This window comes from Sturnira hondurensis, unplaced genomic scaffold (assembly GCF_014824575.4).
Source record: "Sturnira hondurensis isolate 20B ecotype Veracruz unplaced genomic scaffold, ASM1482457v3 Scaffold0009733, whole genome shotgun sequence".
NCBI classification, from domain to species: domain Eukaryota; kingdom Metazoa; phylum Chordata; class Mammalia; order Chiroptera; family Phyllostomidae; genus Sturnira; species Sturnira hondurensis.
In genome coordinates, this window is record NW_028082364.1 from 5,836,266 (window position 1) to 5,852,760 (window position 16,495).

The 16,495-nt window shown below is 61.0% G+C and overlaps 1 protein-coding gene across 1 annotated transcript in view; it reads right to left on the reverse strand.

The window, feature by feature from the left end:
- Positions 1-1,232: 1,232 nt before the first annotated feature.
- FOXK1 (forkhead box K1) overlaps positions 1,233-16,495 on the reverse strand; it is a 46,974-nt gene continuing 31,711 nt past the window's right edge. The window contains 7 exon segments of the mRNA XM_037057905.1: positions 1,233-7,716; positions 8,284-8,508; positions 9,312-9,596; positions 9,674-9,840; positions 10,488-10,681; positions 11,251-11,397; positions 12,188-12,344. Coding sequence (XP_036913800.1) covers positions 7,445-7,716; positions 8,284-8,508; positions 9,312-9,596; positions 9,674-9,840; positions 10,488-10,681; positions 11,251-11,397; positions 12,188-12,344 — 1,447 coding nt within the window. The 3' untranslated portion in view covers positions 1,233-7,444.

Below are 16,495 nucleotides of genomic sequence, written 5' to 3' on the forward strand. Positions count from 1 at the left end.
TTTGGCAGAGCTTCGCGGGGCGGGGCCTCTGCACTCGGGACAGGCCCTGGCTGGCTTCTGGGCACTGTAGGTAGCGGGACGCCGGGAACGTTGGCGCCCGGCCCCCGGGACTCGGGATAGCTTCCGATGGGCATGCAGGCCCCCGTTGCAGGTTGTTTCGGGAACACAGGGCCGTGGGGTGCGGGTCGTACGTCGAGGACGACCTGAAAAAGTTTCACCAGCGCTGCGGCTGTGGGTTGGAGCCCCGCCCAGCAGGGGGCGGTGGCAGCCGTGGCAGGCAGGGGGAGGGAGTGGGCGGAGGGCGCGGGTTACAGGCGGTCTGTAGGGAAAGCCTGCTGCGTGCTAAGCGCTGTGCATCCGTGAGCCCTTCTAACCCGGGGGACAGCTCCGAGGAGCTTTCATTTAGTGCCATTTGAAGGCTGAACTGTCAGAAGCCGAAAAAATGGTGAAGGGGGCCAAGTCATACCCTGTACGTGGAGGTAGGACCTGGCCCAGCGGCTGTATTCCAGGTCATCGCGGCCCCTCCACCCTCTGCCAGCCTGGGAGCAAGCAGTCTGAGAGAATGTGGTGCCTCAGAGGCCGAGAGACACAGAGGTCAAATTTCCAGTGCTGCCGAGAGGCTCGATGACATGTATTTGTGACAAACACTTTTATTAACCCCCTCAGAGGTAGTGTGCAGGAGAAATACCCACACGTCGTTTTAAGATGATTTAATTGTGAAAATGGCAGGCACTGTGAATAGAGTGGCTGACTTCACCACGGCTGATGTCACCGAAGCCACAGAACATGCTGTGAGGTTGGGGTGCCCGCTCTGCATGTGAAGAAACAAGGCTTCTTGCAGGTTCAAGTCCCCCAGCTGCAGCCGCACCCCAGGTTGTCTGACTGCAGAGTCCTTGCCTGGCCACCTCAGTACCCGAACGTGAACACGCAGGCAAGGACAGGGAGACCCACACCTGCGCGGGTCTGCTGCTGGTGGGTGCCAGGGCCCACTGAGGCAGCTGTGCGGGTCTGGGGGGGGTCCCCTGGTTCGTCAGCGTCCCTGGAGCTGCAGGCTGATCTTAAGGGACCTCCTGCGAGTCCCGGACCTTGCGGGTACCTCCGCAGATTCGTCTTTTGTCAGTTTGCCTCTTTCTTGGAGTGAGCCCCTGGTCCGGCAGCTGAGGGGGACTATCTGCCCATCAGGGTCTGTCCCCTGGTGGCCGCTCACCCACAAAGACCATGCTGAGCCTGGCTGTCATTGCTTTAATATATAATTTTATTTCCGGTTATAGAAACAAATGCTAAGAGGAGAAACAAAACTTCCCCATCCACATACAACAATTTAATAGATAAAAGAACAGTTAAAATAAGTGAAAAACAAAAAGTAGAAATTTTAAACTTTGTTATAGCTTTAAAACATTAATGTCTGATATAATTAGAAATCACATTCATATCTCAAACTTTTAAAAAAAAGTATGGCTCCTTATTAAAAAAATACTGTATCCCATTAGAAATGGAAACGCAGGCTGGCCCAGCTGCTGTGGGTCTGTCCGTCTTCCCGATGGTAGCGCGGGCTTCCTGCCACCGAAGGGGGTGGGTCTGGGCGCCTTCCGGGGTTTCCCAGGCCAGACTTTGCTCACAGGTGGTGAAACATCACGACATGACCTCGTCTTCACACCCAAGGCTCTAGAACCCCAATTTCCACTTTATGGGATACCACTGATACTCTTAAAGCATTGATTATTAAACGTATTGTAAAAAACACTTTAGACAGCCACTGTAAAAAAAAAAATTACACACGCTCGCACACACCACCCTAACAGCACCCACCCCCCCATGTTACCTTTACAGGAGAATTAGCTGTCTGGTAAGGACAAAAAAATCTCAGCATTGGGTTCAGTTCTCCCTCACGTGCGCCAAGCCGCGGGGTCTGCACTCGGCTGCTCTGAGACAGAGTTTGGGGTGCACTCTGTCTCCCCGCTGCCCCCCACCCTGCCCTGACAGAATTTGAACTGAGTAAATTAAGATGCACCAGGAAGGAGGGAAGGGCCGAGCTTAAAATGTTTGAGTTTAAATCCCATTTTTACTGATTAAAAGAAAAAAAACCTGGACCAATTAACGCAAAATGTGGAGGCTGAGAGCTCGAGGCCACAGGCTCAGTGTATTACCTGTCAGGCCTTGCAGGGGGGAACATCCATTTCAGTCAGACTCCTTCCAGCTCGGCCCTGCGCAGGGCACGGCACGCCCGGGACCCCGGGACACAGCCCAGCTGAGCAGGGCCTGTCTGCTGCAGACAAATCTCCCTGTGAAAAGCACATTCCTTAACATGCCGAACCCTGCCCCAGGCCTCACTGCTGGGTCGCTCTCGGGCCTGGCCTGCCCTCCACTTCACTGCTCATGATTTCAGACACAGAGTCTACCATCAGTAAATGTGTAGATGCATCAAATGAGCAAACCATTCCAGAAAAGGTTCCTGAGTCAAGAATGAAGGACCAGAATTCTTCCAATTCTGTGTTGACTCAGATTAACTGGGTTGGGGCAGGAAGGCGAGAGTAACTCTCTGGTCACCCTCAGAGGCGACATGGTGACTGAAACCTGGGGAAGGTGACCTGAAGCCATCCACTTGTGGGGACACGCGGGTCCCATGCAGCCAGCAGCACCTGGTCACCCAAAACAAGGACGCTTGTTTGCTGCCTCCTGCTGGCCCCAGAGTTTTTCTTCCCATTTTCTCAATGGCTGCCAGAAGGACCAGCAGGTGGGTCTCCCCCTGGTGAGAGGTGCCTCGAGGTAAAGCGACTGCTCCCTTAACTCTCCTCTCAAAGAGCAAGCAGCCAACACCAGCATTAGGGTGATCCCCAAGGCTCAGGAAGTCAAAGGAGAGATGTTCATTTCAGCCTTTCGGAGAAAGGCAGACAGAAGCCAGTCCCTGGGGGCAGTGGAGCCTCAGTGAGCCCCTAGTGCTCCGCCTGACGAAGGTCACCTGCAGGAGGGCCTCCTGTCACTAACCAGCTGGAGCCCAACGCCCCCACACGGGCCTTCGGAGCCTGCAGGGTAAGGACACGGCTCAGCAAGTGACCCTCCTTCCCTTTTAAGACTAAAACCATTTTCTCTGAACAGTGAAATGGGCCTATTTCTTATTTCAGTTCTGAAGAAGTGCTTGGGGTTGTACCCCCAAATCCCAGTCTCCAAGCAGCTGTCACCCCAGGTCGGGTGGCAGCGAGGACAGGGGAAGCAGCAGCAGTTCTGCAGAGGACAGCAGCACTCCTGGGCCCCTCGTGGCCCGAGCGGACTCCGCCACCAGCCCAGGGGTGAGGATGGTGCTGCCCACCACCCCACAGGGGCCGCGGTGCCGCCCGGGAACCCACCAGCACCGATCCAGCCCCTCCCTCGACACCAAAGACAGAAGCTTTGGTGTGAAATGGAAAGGCAGGAGGCAGGGGTTGGGGCGCACCAAACCTCTGAGCTGTGAGCACGGGGCCAGAGCCGCATCCTGAGCACTTTAAAAACCCTAATGTGGAGAACAAGGCCTCGGGGAAGGAGCTTTTAAAATGAAAGGGATCTGTACAACACAGGAGAACAATCTGGAAAGAACGGACAGAAAGCAGCCAAGTCTTGCCCTCGCCCGAGCTGCCACCCCCACCGGCCGCCTGCAGGGCGCTCCCGTCCTCGTAGCAGCGCGTCTGAACGACTTAGGTTATTCTGAGTGTCCCTTCCAGGCAGAGGTATGGTGGCGGGGCTGCAGGAGACGCTTCACCAGAAGGCCAGCAGGGGGAGCCCCTGCGGCGGCCCAGACGCGAGTCCAGGGCCCTTCTCCCTGGCGGAGCCTCACACTCACTTTTGGTAACTTATTCTAGAATGAGTAGTGCACCGTTTACCCAGCATTGGAACGGAGGCAGTTTACCTGCACGGTGCCCTGAAGTGCGTCTGGGGGAGCTGTTCTCAGGGGGGTCGGGGGTGCAGAGGCCGGCTGCAGCTGTGAACCCCAAGATGGTGACAGTGCTTCAGCCCCGGCGTCACTCAAGGGCAAAGCAGAATTAGATGCTTTTGGAGAAAGGTCATTCGCCTGCACCAACTGTGCCGGCTGAGGTCTGGCCCTGAAGCTCCGGGAAACGCCCTTCTCCGGCACATTCACTTCCAGCAAGGCTTCGATTTTGCAGGGAGGTCTGCTCTTGGCCTCCGTGAGGTGAGAAACCAAACCCCGAGCCAAGGGAACCCCTCCTCCCTTCGGACTCTGAACTAGGAGGGGCTCCGCCCACAGACAGCAGGGTCCCCCAAAGAACCCCTGCAGAGGGAGGGCTTTCTAGAAATGACAGCGTCAGCAGAATGACCCCGTGATCTCCGCCTGCTCTTTCGCCAGGACCAGGGAGGCATAGTCAGGGACCTGTAAACCCGGGCCCTCCGGGCCGACAGCCACTCAGTCCCCACTGGAGTGGCTCAGAAACCCTCTCACCTTCTCCCGTTTGGCTTGGGTTCTGAGACAGAGAGACAGAAAACACAAACAAACAGCAAGCCCCACACAGGAGCTAAGCGGACCCCCGGGGAGCTTCCGGGTGGAGGAGACGCAGAGGTGTGCTCTCGGGGACAAGCCTACCACTCTCAACATCAGTGTCACCCTACACTGTTTCAGTGGGAAACGATCACCTACTTAAATGCCTTCTTCTGTGACTTCTCCCCCAAGCAGAGTGTTCTTCTGCACTTGGTGCCCGGTGACGAGCAGGCAGGTCAGCAGGCCCCAGGTGGCGCGCGTGTGTGATTTGGGGGGGGGGGGGGGCTGCAGCAGCAGGAGCCCCATGGCCGAGCCAGCGCCCTTAGACTGGCCCATCTCTTCTCCCAGACTCAGCCCCCGGGAGACCAAAGAGAAGGTTCTTGGACCCTCATGCTGCAGTGACTCAGGATTGAGCCAGAACTGACCTTTCGCTGCCCCAATGTTGGCTGGGGTCACCTGCCCACCACAGCCCACACTCGTGGCAGGTCACAGGTCCCCAGACCCTGAGGGCCCTGGGTAACCTCTCTGGCTGTGCCACACAGCCTCTCCTTGGGCACTGGCCATTCCACAGCCCCTGGTGACCAGTCCCAGGACACGTGCCGGCACCAGCCAGGCATGCTGTGTGGTCGGGGAACCCAGCTGTCCAGGGCTGTCTGCGGACCAGAGCAGCAACTTCCCCAGGGCCTCGGCCTCCTGCCCCCACCCTGCCCGGCACTGGTGCTGACCCCTCGGGGTCCTGTCTTGGTCCCCACAGGAACGGAGCTGTCCACGCGACAGAGCGGCACGCAGCGGGACCCCGTCCTCCCCCCCCGTCCCACACACCCACCTCTCCTCCCTCCTCCCCGCACCTCTGGCTGCAGAGTGGGGTCATCGGTGAGAACGGACAAAAAGACCGCCTGGAAAATCCGAAAAGCAAGGGGCTGCGGCTGTGCCCTGACGCCAGGTTGGGCAACACACCACCGGTGGCCCATGGCCGGCGGTCCCCTCTGTGGACAATGCCTCGTCCCGAGGAGGCAAACCTGTGGTGGTCCTGGCAGCCCTGGAGCAAACGCGTCCCCTGACTAAATGGTGACGGAGGGCCAGGCCCCTCGTCGTGGACCCTCACAGTGAGGCCTGCGGCCGGGAGGCAGGGGGTCTGCCTGGGCCTGGCTCGCGCTCACCCGTCCCCGCGCATGCACACACACCAGACGCGTGGTGAAGAGTTTGCAGGAAACAACGGGAGAAGTCACCATGGAATGGAGTGTGACTGTGCGTCACCTGGAGTGGTGGCTGTCTGCATCCTGTCTGTCCGTCTGTTTGCCTGGACTTCGCAGAAGAGCTTGTTTCCCACAGAAGGGTTAGTGCCATAGAAACGCCTGGTCAGTCCGGGTGGAAGACGCTCTGCACGCGTCCACAGCGACTGGTGGTGGTGGGTGTGGGGATCCTGGGGACGGGAGCTGGCGCGGGTCACGCCCACGCTGCCATGGGAAGGCTCTGCAGGAGCAGGGCACACTCGGCATGTACGCCGGTCTTGCCCGTGCTGCCTTGAGGTCACGCCCCATGACGCCCCTCCTCCTGAGCCAAGGCCTGGCCACCAGGTCCCAGCCGGGGAAACCGCCGGCTCGTCCTCTTGGGTGACTGCAGAGGCCGAGCTGTCCTTGGGGCTTAGGGCTAAGGGCAGGCAGCCTGCTGGTGAAGATGGAGGCTGAGGACAGACAGGCTTTGCTGGGCAGGAGGCCAGCCTGCCGGGACTGCCAAAGCCTTGCATTTGCTGTTTCTAGATGTGTCCACTGCGGCAGGACCAGCGCCTCCCCCAGAGGCTCCCTCGACTTTCCTGAGAATGTTCTCCACGAGCAGCCGAGAGGCCAGGCCGACCACACACTGTGCAGGGACCCAGACAGCTCAGGCTCATCCCCTGCCCAGGCTGCTCCCGCCTTGGGGAGGCCGGCACCCCCACCTGCAGCGTGCTGCCCTCGGCTCTCCCCAGATGCACACAGGCCCAGCCACACCAGTGAGAGCTGGGCGCTGGAGATGCAGCCAGCACACGCTGACTGACCCCAAGTCCCTGGTGCCCATGGGTGGTTAAGACGACTTGGCGAAGCGGCACAGAGCGGCTCTGCTCCGCGCTGGGTATGCTGTGCTGGCCACTGGCACTGGGGCGTCAAGACCACAGAGAAGGCTGGGCTGGTCTTTCTTGACGCAGGCGCGGGAGTACAAAGGGCGGGAGGCCGAGGGCGGGACGCTGCAGATCAGATGTGCCCTCCACCAGCTTTCTGCCTCGAGTGCCGACCGGGAAGCCAGTGAGCTCCCCGGAAGTGAGCAGACAGGGCAGTGGGTTCTCCTCGCCAGGGCACCGTGGGCGGCAAGGCCCCCAGGCCCACAGCGGTCACCCGCCTTCAGGTGGGAGCCCCTGAGACAGGCGGTCGCTCTGTGCGTCTCAGATGTTGGTGAAGCCAATGCCACGTTGCAACCAAATAAGAATTACTAGGGGTCCAAAGCCAAAGCGACCCCTCCCTGTCCCCGTTAATGCCAATCCGATACTTTCTGGGTCCCTATGTTAGGGAGTGGACGCCACGAACCGTCAGAAGTCCGACTGCTCCCGCCTCTCCCGAGCCGGTGCTGGGCCACAGCAGACAGTGGTGGGGGTGGCCGCCCTGCCCTCCCCTTGGGGGGCCTGTCTGGGGGGTCGCCAGGGCGCAGGCTGCTGCTCGTGGCCGGGGCCCGGGGGGGCGAACAGTGCTGGGGAGGGAGACAAAGAGCCCCAGAGCCATACCATCCGAACGTGTTTATGTGTTTCTGCGCCGACCGCAGCAGGGACGGGGACAGACGGCGGGGCGGGCGAGTGCAGGAGCAGGCGGGCGGCATCCTGTCGGAGGGGCACCACGCTTCAGCAGCCTGGGGCTTTCTCGCCATGGTCCCAAGCGGCGGCGATGTCGGCCATCGCGGTCCAGCCGCACAACCCCTTTCGGCTTGCGTCCCACTCCACCTCCGCAGGTGCCGTCACTCCCCGGTCCCGGACCCCTGCGGGCCGGCAGCTGTGATCACCCCGGCCTGCGTGGTCCCAGTCCCACTGGGCTCCTCCAGCCGGGGCCTTTTGACTTCGGGCTCCCCAGTGGAGGAGGCAGAGGTGGCGGTGGTGGTCGGGGTGGTGGTGGTGGCCGCTGCCGAGGCTGCTGCTGGTTCCTCGGGCCCCACCTCGCACACCAGGGGGACCACCACTGGCGTCGATGAGCTGGCCTGGGCGGCGAGGAGCTGCAGGGGGCTCGTGAGGGCTGGCAGAGGAGGAGAGGAGACTGGCGTCCGGAGCTGGTCAGGACCAGCACCGATGGCCCCCACACAGGAGCCCAGGCCCCAGGAGCCCCAGTGCCTTGGGCCAGAGCTACCGGCAGCCCCCGTGGTGCCCGTCCCCACCAGCTCTCACTGCAGCCGGCCTTGCTTTCTGGGGCCAGGCTTCTGTGAGCCCCACTCCCTGACCCTGTCCTCTCTCCCCCGCAGGGCACACTGTCCCCAGTCTCTTCCAGCGTCCCCTCTCACTTCTCTGTGAGGCCCTAACCAGGGGCAGGTCATTAGCAAATGCCGCCTGTCCTGAACCATCCGACTGAGAACCGACCCCCTCCCCCGCCAGCCCCCTTCCCTGCTGCGGGCTGTTTGATGGCCCCCTGGACCTCTGGTCTCACCCAGCCAGGAGAGAGCTCTGTGACGGGGACTCTGCTCCCCTGTCACCACAGCACCGCTGCTCTGCAGGGGGACGGTGCGGAGCGACTAAAACGACCTCCCGCTGCAGTGACTACGGGCTGAGCCCCGAGCTTCAAACCAGGGCGAGGGTCAGCGGACCTCACCGTAAGCGCTGCTGGCTAAGCTGCTGGTGGGGACAGCATGCTTGCCATTCTGGGTGATGGCCCGGACGGGCAGGTGGTGCTGCCCGATGCTCACAGGGGCTGCAGGCTGCAGGATGGCGACTGTGTGTCCGGGGACCCCTGGGGCCACCTGGCTGGCCACTGTCTGGATGACTCGGCTGGTGGCAGGGATGGTGGCAAATGCAATGGTGGGCTTCTCCTCTGTGCCTGTGGGGAGAGGGTGCGTGAGGCCCTCGAGGCTTTGGCAGAAGGACAGCTGTCCATGGGGACAGCGAGCAGGGGCCTTTCAGCCCCGACAGAGGGGAGAAACCCCCCCCCATGGAGGGTTTTAGACCAAGTTCAAGTATCTTAACCCTCATCCAGACCTGATGTCACCCGGGAAATAAAATGTGTGAATCTGAGTGAAATGATTTGCGTTTAGAGCCGTACTGTTGTCTTTCACCCAAATGCACCTGTTGCTTGAAGGTGCCGGACGCGACGCCGAGATCGGCCAGCGGGGGTGGCAGGGAGGGCAGTGGGCGAGGGATGGACGGCAGAGGCGCTGCTTCTACCGTGGGTTCCTGCTGGACCTGGCCGTGTGGCTGCCCGTCACGACCACCCGTTGGACCTGCGGCCCAGGTTTCCAGTGTAGGACTCGGGAACTACTCTGTACTTTAAATGATGTCCAAGGGCTTCTCACTGAGACCTGGGAGGATGCATCCTCTGGACCCCAAGTTTAGGCAGCCCCTCTACCCAACTCGGTGTGGCCTTGGGGCTCTGAGCACCTGAAGCCCCAACTCGCAAGGAGAAACTATTTTGGAGAATGCGCGGTGCTGATTCCAGAGGACGGACTCCCTTAGAAACAAGCGGCTGGGAGGAGGGGCAGGAGGCTGAGAGCCACTGGCTCCAGAGACAGCCCGCGCCCTGATACTAGGGCTCTGTGTCCCCAACACTGGGATCCATAGCCCCCAAGACCCAGGGTGACAGCCTACCTTCTGGTGGCCCTGCCAAGGGACCACGCGGCTCCTTACCTCTTGCCTCACTGCCCAGGTCCAACACGGCCGTGCCCGCTGCTTCGTGGGCACCCCCTGCTGAAGCCTGGCTGGCGAGGATGTACCCGTTGGCGGAGCTGGCGGAGGAGGTGACCACCCTAAGCATGGTGACAGGGGGGGCCTGCTGCACGACATGGATTGCGTGACCAGAGGGCTGCTGGGCTGTCACTATAGATGCCGGCATGTAGGCCACTGGCTTGGCCACTAAACTGGGGGGCCGGGGCGGCACGGCCACAATGACAGGCTGGGCGCTGACGGGAGAGCCTGTGCAGAGAAGGGGTGTCATCAGCAGGCTCCCCGCACCCCGCCCCGGCAGACACAGGGACAAAAACCGCTCTTACCGGGTGCGCTTTGGGAATACCGATACTCTGGAACAGAAGCTAACTTTGACCCAAACTCGGGGTCGTGAGGAATGGGGGAGCCCTCCCGAGACAGGCACTCTGGAGTCTGCAGGCCACTAGAGCGAGGGGACATCAGCCCAGGGTGGGTGGGAGAGGCTGGAGCGCTCCTAAATGTGGGGAGAAGGGACCATGGAAGTGAGTGCCCACCCAGTAATGACAGAAGAAGGCTGAGACTAGAGCGTCCCGGCCCCACCCCTGACGGGTCTCATGCACAGACACTGCACTATGTGGCNAAACTCGGGGTCGTGAGGAATGGGGGAGCCCTCCCGAGACAGGCACTCTGGAGTCTGCAGGCCACTAGAGCGAGGGGACATCAGCCCAGGGTGGGTGGGAGAGGCTGGAGCGCTCCTAAATGTGGGGAGAAGGGACCATGGAAGTGAGTGCCCACCCAGTAATGACAGAAGAAGGCTGAGACTAGAGCGTCCCGGCCCCACCCCTGATGGGTCTCATGCACAGACACTGCACTGTGTGGCTCCAGACACAGCCATGATCCCCAGCGCTCACTCCCTGGAGGGACCAGCTGTCCCCCAGGGAAGTGGCCACACCCTCACGGTCATGACGTAAGCAGCTGTAGGACCAGCACGGAACCCCCAGGATGAGTCCACAACCAAGAGGGCAGAGCACAGAGGCCTCGGTGCAGGATGGAGGCAGAGCTGCTCTCAGAGGCCCCCCCCACCTGAAAGCCACACCCACGGCACAGGGGCTGCGGCAGTGTGAGGGCCCCAGTGCGGCCACCTGGGGAGGTAGGGCTCACCTGGACGACAGAGGCCCGAAGGGGGTGCGGAAGCAGGAGACGCCTCTCTGCCTCCGTTTCCGGAAGGCCTGCTCCACCAGCTTGGCTTCTGAGGCAGGGTCTATTCGCCAAAAAGACCCCTTCCCAGGCTCCTCCTGGGAACGGGGCACTTTAATGAAATAGCGGTTCAAGGAGAGGTTGTGTCGAATAGAATTCTGCAGGCAAGCAGAGACAGTCGCCGGTTACTGGTGAGCCAGAGGGCAAACCCTGCCCGCCCGCACCAGAGCAGCACGGCCGAGGCCAAGGCGACCGGAGCCCGGGCTTCATGGCGGCCTGGCTCCCAAAGGCTGGCCGGGGTAACTCTCTTGTGGGGAAGTGCAGAGATAACTCGGGTCAGCATCACTACCGTCCTTTATAGAAAGCGCAGGACGGAAAGACCAGCCGTAGTTGCGGGGTGCGCCCAGGTCGAAACCCGCACAGAGCCCGCTGGCCGATGGGAGAGGAGCCAGGGAGACGGGCTGATGTGTGGGACTCACTGGCTGTGCGGAGAGGACGAGGGTCACGCGATCGCACACAAACACACCCACAGTTTGCACACACAGGTGACCAGAGGCAATGTGACTGTGACGCACAGAGCACGTCCATGCGAGGAGGCAGGCACAGCCGCCCGAGTGCCTCCGGAGCCGGGCCCGGGCGCCCCGGGCAGCCCACTCCAGACATCCCCCCTGCGCCCTCCTTTCCGAGGAGGCCGCCCCGGAGCCACCCGGGAGCGCGTGGGCCTCACCTGCCAGCCCTTGTCTGCCGTCCTGTAGTACGGGTAATGCTTGGTGATGTGGGCGTAGATGCCGCTCAGTGTCAGCTGCCGGTCCTGCGCCGAGGAGATGGCCTGCACGATCAGCTGGGCGTAGGAGTACGGAGGCTTCGACTCGTCCTGCGGGGAGCAGCAGTGCGTGGAGCCCCAGGCGGCCCCCACATCCAACCCGCCCGCATGTCCCTCCCAGCGGAGAAAGTGTCTGGTGAGGACAAGAGGTCGACAGTGCGTCTCCTTACACCAGACCCGGTGTCCTGCGCGGCCCCCAGCAACGTGCTTGCGTAACGGAGGGGAGCTGCTTCTGCCCCATGCGAAGGGAAGCGAGGCTTGCGTGTGATGTCCCGGAATGCCTCGCCTCCTCTACACATTGGTTTCAAAGCCTATCAGGATTTCACTCCTATGTGGTCTAATGAACAAAGGAAACCAACACAGCAGAAACAGACTCCTAGAGATCCGGCAGGCTCAGGGGGGAGGGGGCTGGGGGTGGGTGAAGAAGGGGTTGGGCATAACTGAATAACTGAATACATACATAAATAAATGACTAAAGTCGCACAGATTTCCGACTGTGCGGGGACTCAGTACCCCAACCCCAGTGCTGCTCAAGGGTCAACTGTATCACTTAAAATGAGTACACTGGATCCACATACATTACACTTCAAAAGTCAGTGGTAAGAAACTCCACTGAAATACATGTTTAAAAAGTTGTCAGGTGGTCACGAACTGACATAAAACTTGATCCTCTCGAGTCTGTACAGGTCAACAGCAGACGAGAGGGGGAGAAACGGCCAGGAAGCGACGCGGGCCTCCGCGCATCACCACCTCCAGCAAACCAGACCTGCAGGAGGCGCCCTGGAACGGGAGCTGGAGGCCCCGCCCCGCCGCTGACGCCCCGGGCCCTGAGAGCTGAGACCTTGGGGCTGTCTCCTCCGGACGCGTCCGCCTGCTGCTCCGAGGCGGCCTTCGCAGCGAACTCTGCGGCCAGCTGCAGGTCCGAGGTCACGTTCTGGACGAATCGGTAGCCGGAGGACCCGGCTCCGCGTGGACTCGCAGGGCAGGAGTTGGGAACACTGTGGAGAGAAAGGACACGCCCTAGGTCGCAACCCCGAAGCGCAGGACTTGGTGGAGGACACAGGGCCTCCCCGGATGGCAGAGAGGTAAACGGCAGTGTCCCGGTCTCTGTGTTGCCATGGCAGCGCGCCGGCCCTGGATAAAGGATGGACCAGTTACTGCCCGGCCCAAGGGGCCTGCCTGCGAGGCAGCCGCGGGCCGACTGCTGTCGTGTGCTCACTTGTCCACACGGGGGCGCCCTCGGCAAAGGTCAGACTGGTCCCCGCTGGGTGAGAACCTCCGGGAGAGGGCTGGGACGGCTCTCCCCGGCCACAGCCAGGCTGCCTCCCTCTCCCCTGGGCTGCCGGGACAGTCCCAGGCTGAAATCTCGACCAGATACGGGGCTGAAACATCTGTGGCCACTCCTCCGAGGCTGCTCCCACCTGAAGCCCAGGGCTCCTCGGGCACCATGGCCACCAGGCCTGCTCCGTCCAGCCCCCAGGGCTTGCCCCCCTGTCCTGGGCTCTGGCCACTTCCTCTGGGTAACACGGTGCACTTTGCTTATCACACCGCATCAGAATACTGGCTCTAAAGCTAATCCTATTACAAAGCACTCAGAGGAAACCAACAAGCGGGTAACAAACCCAGGTACAAAGTGCCCTGTGGGGAGCTCCCCAGAGCCCCGTGGCCGCCCGTGGGCGTGAGTGCCTCCACCAAGCCCCATGTCGGGGCTCTCCCCGAACCCGCTCTGTGCGGGGCTGTGGACTGCTCCGCCCGCTCAGGCTGAGCACTGACAACGCCCCTCCTGGACCGAGCTCTGGGCCTTCCCCTGGAGCACGTGGCCAAGGACTGTCCCTCGGACACACGCCACCCTCCTGGAGCGGACTCAGGTCCAGCCAGGGGGCCCGTGGGTCTCACCTGGTGTGAGATGGGGGGGTTCTACAGGTGGAGAGGGACACGGCAGCTCCTGGGCTGGCTTGGAGCCATGCTGCCCACCCCCCATGGCTGTGCTGTCAAGGGTCAGAGAGAGTTCACATCCAAGCTCAGAAGGCAAGATGCCCCTCCCACAGAATGATCTCCGGTCGAGTCCTTCCCACAGAAGGGCAGGCTTCGGAGCTGGCTCACAGGGAGACAGCAGGGCAGCCTGTGCCCCTCTCTACAGAGCTGCTGACACACCCTCTCTGGTGACGCTGTGGCGGGGACAGGGCACACTGGGCTGTCCAGGGGACGTGCCGTTGCACACACAGCCTTTCTGGCCTCAGAGCAGCTGGCTTCTCAATGAGCCTCATTCAGTGTCCCTGTGGGCTGGCTCACAGGGCCGGCCTGGCACCACGGCTCTGGCCCCACACCTCCCAGTCGGGGGAAGGGGGCAGGCCACGTGCCACATGGGCCGGGCGTCTCAGGGCTGCCAACGCTCAATTCAGAGCCTGGCCGCGGGCGTGGGGGGGCTTCATCCTACTCTACTCACGCTCCCGCACCGTCAGTGACACGAGGCTTCTGGGAGTGCAGATGCGCACACGTGTCCCTGGAGGGGACGGGAACCGCTCCCCTCAGGGGGACCCCTAACTGCCCAGGCCTGTGGGAAGTCTGAATTCGGGGTGCAGTAACGCAGTACCAGGTGTCACGTGACTCAAATGCCCTCCCCGACCTCAGATTCAAGGGGGACGTGAAGGTGAACACTCGGGCTGGCCTGGCAGTCGCCGATCCCTTTAGGAGAAATGATCTGATGATCTGAAGTCACATTTCTGTTTTGAGTCTCAAGTGGCGGCCCTTCAAGGCTGGCCTGTCCTGTCAGCAGCCACTCTGGGTTGGGGCCCCGTCTTGCTAGGACACACCCACGACACACCCAGCGATGCCTGCACCTTGTCTGCAACATTGGAGCAGAGAGACAGCAGACAGGGCGACAGAGGCCCCCCGCAGGCTCGCCACGGAGATGCCCTGTGCCCTGGTCACCCGGGAGTCCGAGCTTGTCCAGGGCACATTGTGTCCGAAGGGTCAGGGGTCAGGAGAATGTTAGCTTCTTAACAGCAGCACCCGAAGCTAGAAAATGATATAAATGACAAGGAAAAACTTCCCACCTAGACTTCTCTGCACAAACCACCTATTTGGTGTGAACGGAGAATAATAACTTATGAGCATGGTAAATTAAAAAAAATGTACCTCTCTGGTCCCATCTTCAAGAAATGACAGGATGATGTTCTCTGATAAACAAAGGGGCAGACGGGGAAAGGAAACACTCTGGGGCCAGGGAAAAGGGGCTTCCCAGGGTCCCAGGTGCCACCTGGGTCAGGGCGATGGGGAGGCCTGAACCACCGAGGAGTGTCTTTCAGCAAAGGTGCAAGTGACCGACCGTCACTCTGGGCAGGGGGTGGGGTGTGCCGGTCCCAGGGACATGCAGATCTAACTGAGCACAGAACGGGTCACACAGCTCCTGTGAGCACCAGCCAGAGTACCAGCCCCCACAAGGGTGGTGAACACTGTGACTGCTACAAGGTCACACTGAGAAATCGCAACAGTAACCAAACCAACAGTTACACTGAGTAATCACAACAGTAACCAAATGAACAGTTACACCCAGGAACTGCAACAGTAACCAAACCAACAGCCACACTGAGAAACTGCAACAGCCACTAAATGAACAGTCACACCGAGGAATCACAACAGTCCCAAACCAACAGACAAACCAGGAGAAGCAACAGCAATCAAACCAACAGTTCTCAGCACACCAGATGGTTACACTGAGGAGAAGGCAACTCTAACGGGGCCAACAAGATTCTGGTAGCATTTTGTTGGGGATGGGACGGGGGCCAAGTCTGCCCCCTGAATTTCCACAGTGGAGTTCAGTCTGAGGAGCCGGGACAGGTGTGCACGAGTGACGCAGAGGTGAGAAGCTGGGGGGCCTGTCCACGGGGGATGGGCAGGGCATGGCCAGGGGACTGCCATTCTATCATTAGAATTCTGGGGAAATCAGCTGAATTGTGACACCGCGTGCACACGTTACTCTGATAAAAGTAATCAAAACAGACCTTCTGAAACCAGGGATGAAATAAAGCTTCGTGCACTCTCCCCACTGCACCAGCTAGCCCCACGCTCAGCCGCTCTGCGCCTTGGTTTCCGGGCCCGAGGGTGGCGAGGGGGGTGGCAGCACCATGGAGACGAGGGGGTAGGCTGAGTACCCAGCCTCAGCACGGTGGGCCTTACCTTGGAGAAGTTTCCATGTCATTACAGACCCTAATATCGCATGGCTCCTGACCCTGAAGGGCACATCTGAAACAACAGAACCAAACCCGAGAACTCTGGTGCCTTGCTTTAACATACTCAGGCATTTCTGGGGGCAGTGTCAGACAGCCGACGGGCTGCTGACTCGTGGGAAGGCCATCGAGTCCAGCCCGAGAGGAGGACCAGGGTGTGGCCTGCACACGCCAAGCTAGGGCCGCATATAGCACATCCGTGCGATGGGCTACTTTGCAGACACCGACACGCAGCAACGCGGGAAGTACCAAGACAGGAGAGAGGAGGACACATGGAGCTGTAGGTTGAGGGGCACTCCACGCGTGTCCGAGGGGTGGGGGAGTGGGAATGGCGTGGGCTGCCGAGCACACGGAGAACCACCGGGGAGCACTGCGCACTCGGCCTGTCAGACACGTGCGCGATGCATGTCTAGAGTCTGCGGTGCTTCGGCGGGGACCTAACTCGGTGTGTGCACCTGAGGGGGGCCTCCTACCTCCCAGAGGTGTGGTCCGGGAGGGGCTCTCAGGGTGGCCCGGTGCCCATACAGGCTGGGCGTTGCCTGGCAGCCACACCCAGGAAAACAGTAACCGCCTTCACAGGGCCCCGAGACGTGCCGGGACTGGGGCGTCCCCTCCTGCAGCACAGACTCTCGAGGACGGGTACAAGCTCTGCCCTGCTTCCTTCAACAGTCCGGCCAAAGAGTGCGCCGGCGGGAGCCGGGCGGAGGGGAACAGACAGGACGTGGAAGGACGGCCTTTCTGTGGGGACCTGTGGATTTGTACTTCTCTGAAGTTCTCAGAGGGGAAAGGGACCAGGTGGGGGTGAGGGAGGGAGGGGCTGGGGCAGTGCGGACACAGGTACTGGGGAGGAAAGAAAGGGCCCCCAGGTGACCCACGCATGGGGGGCCCCAGGGGCTGGCAGGGAGGCCTGCGTGCGGCCA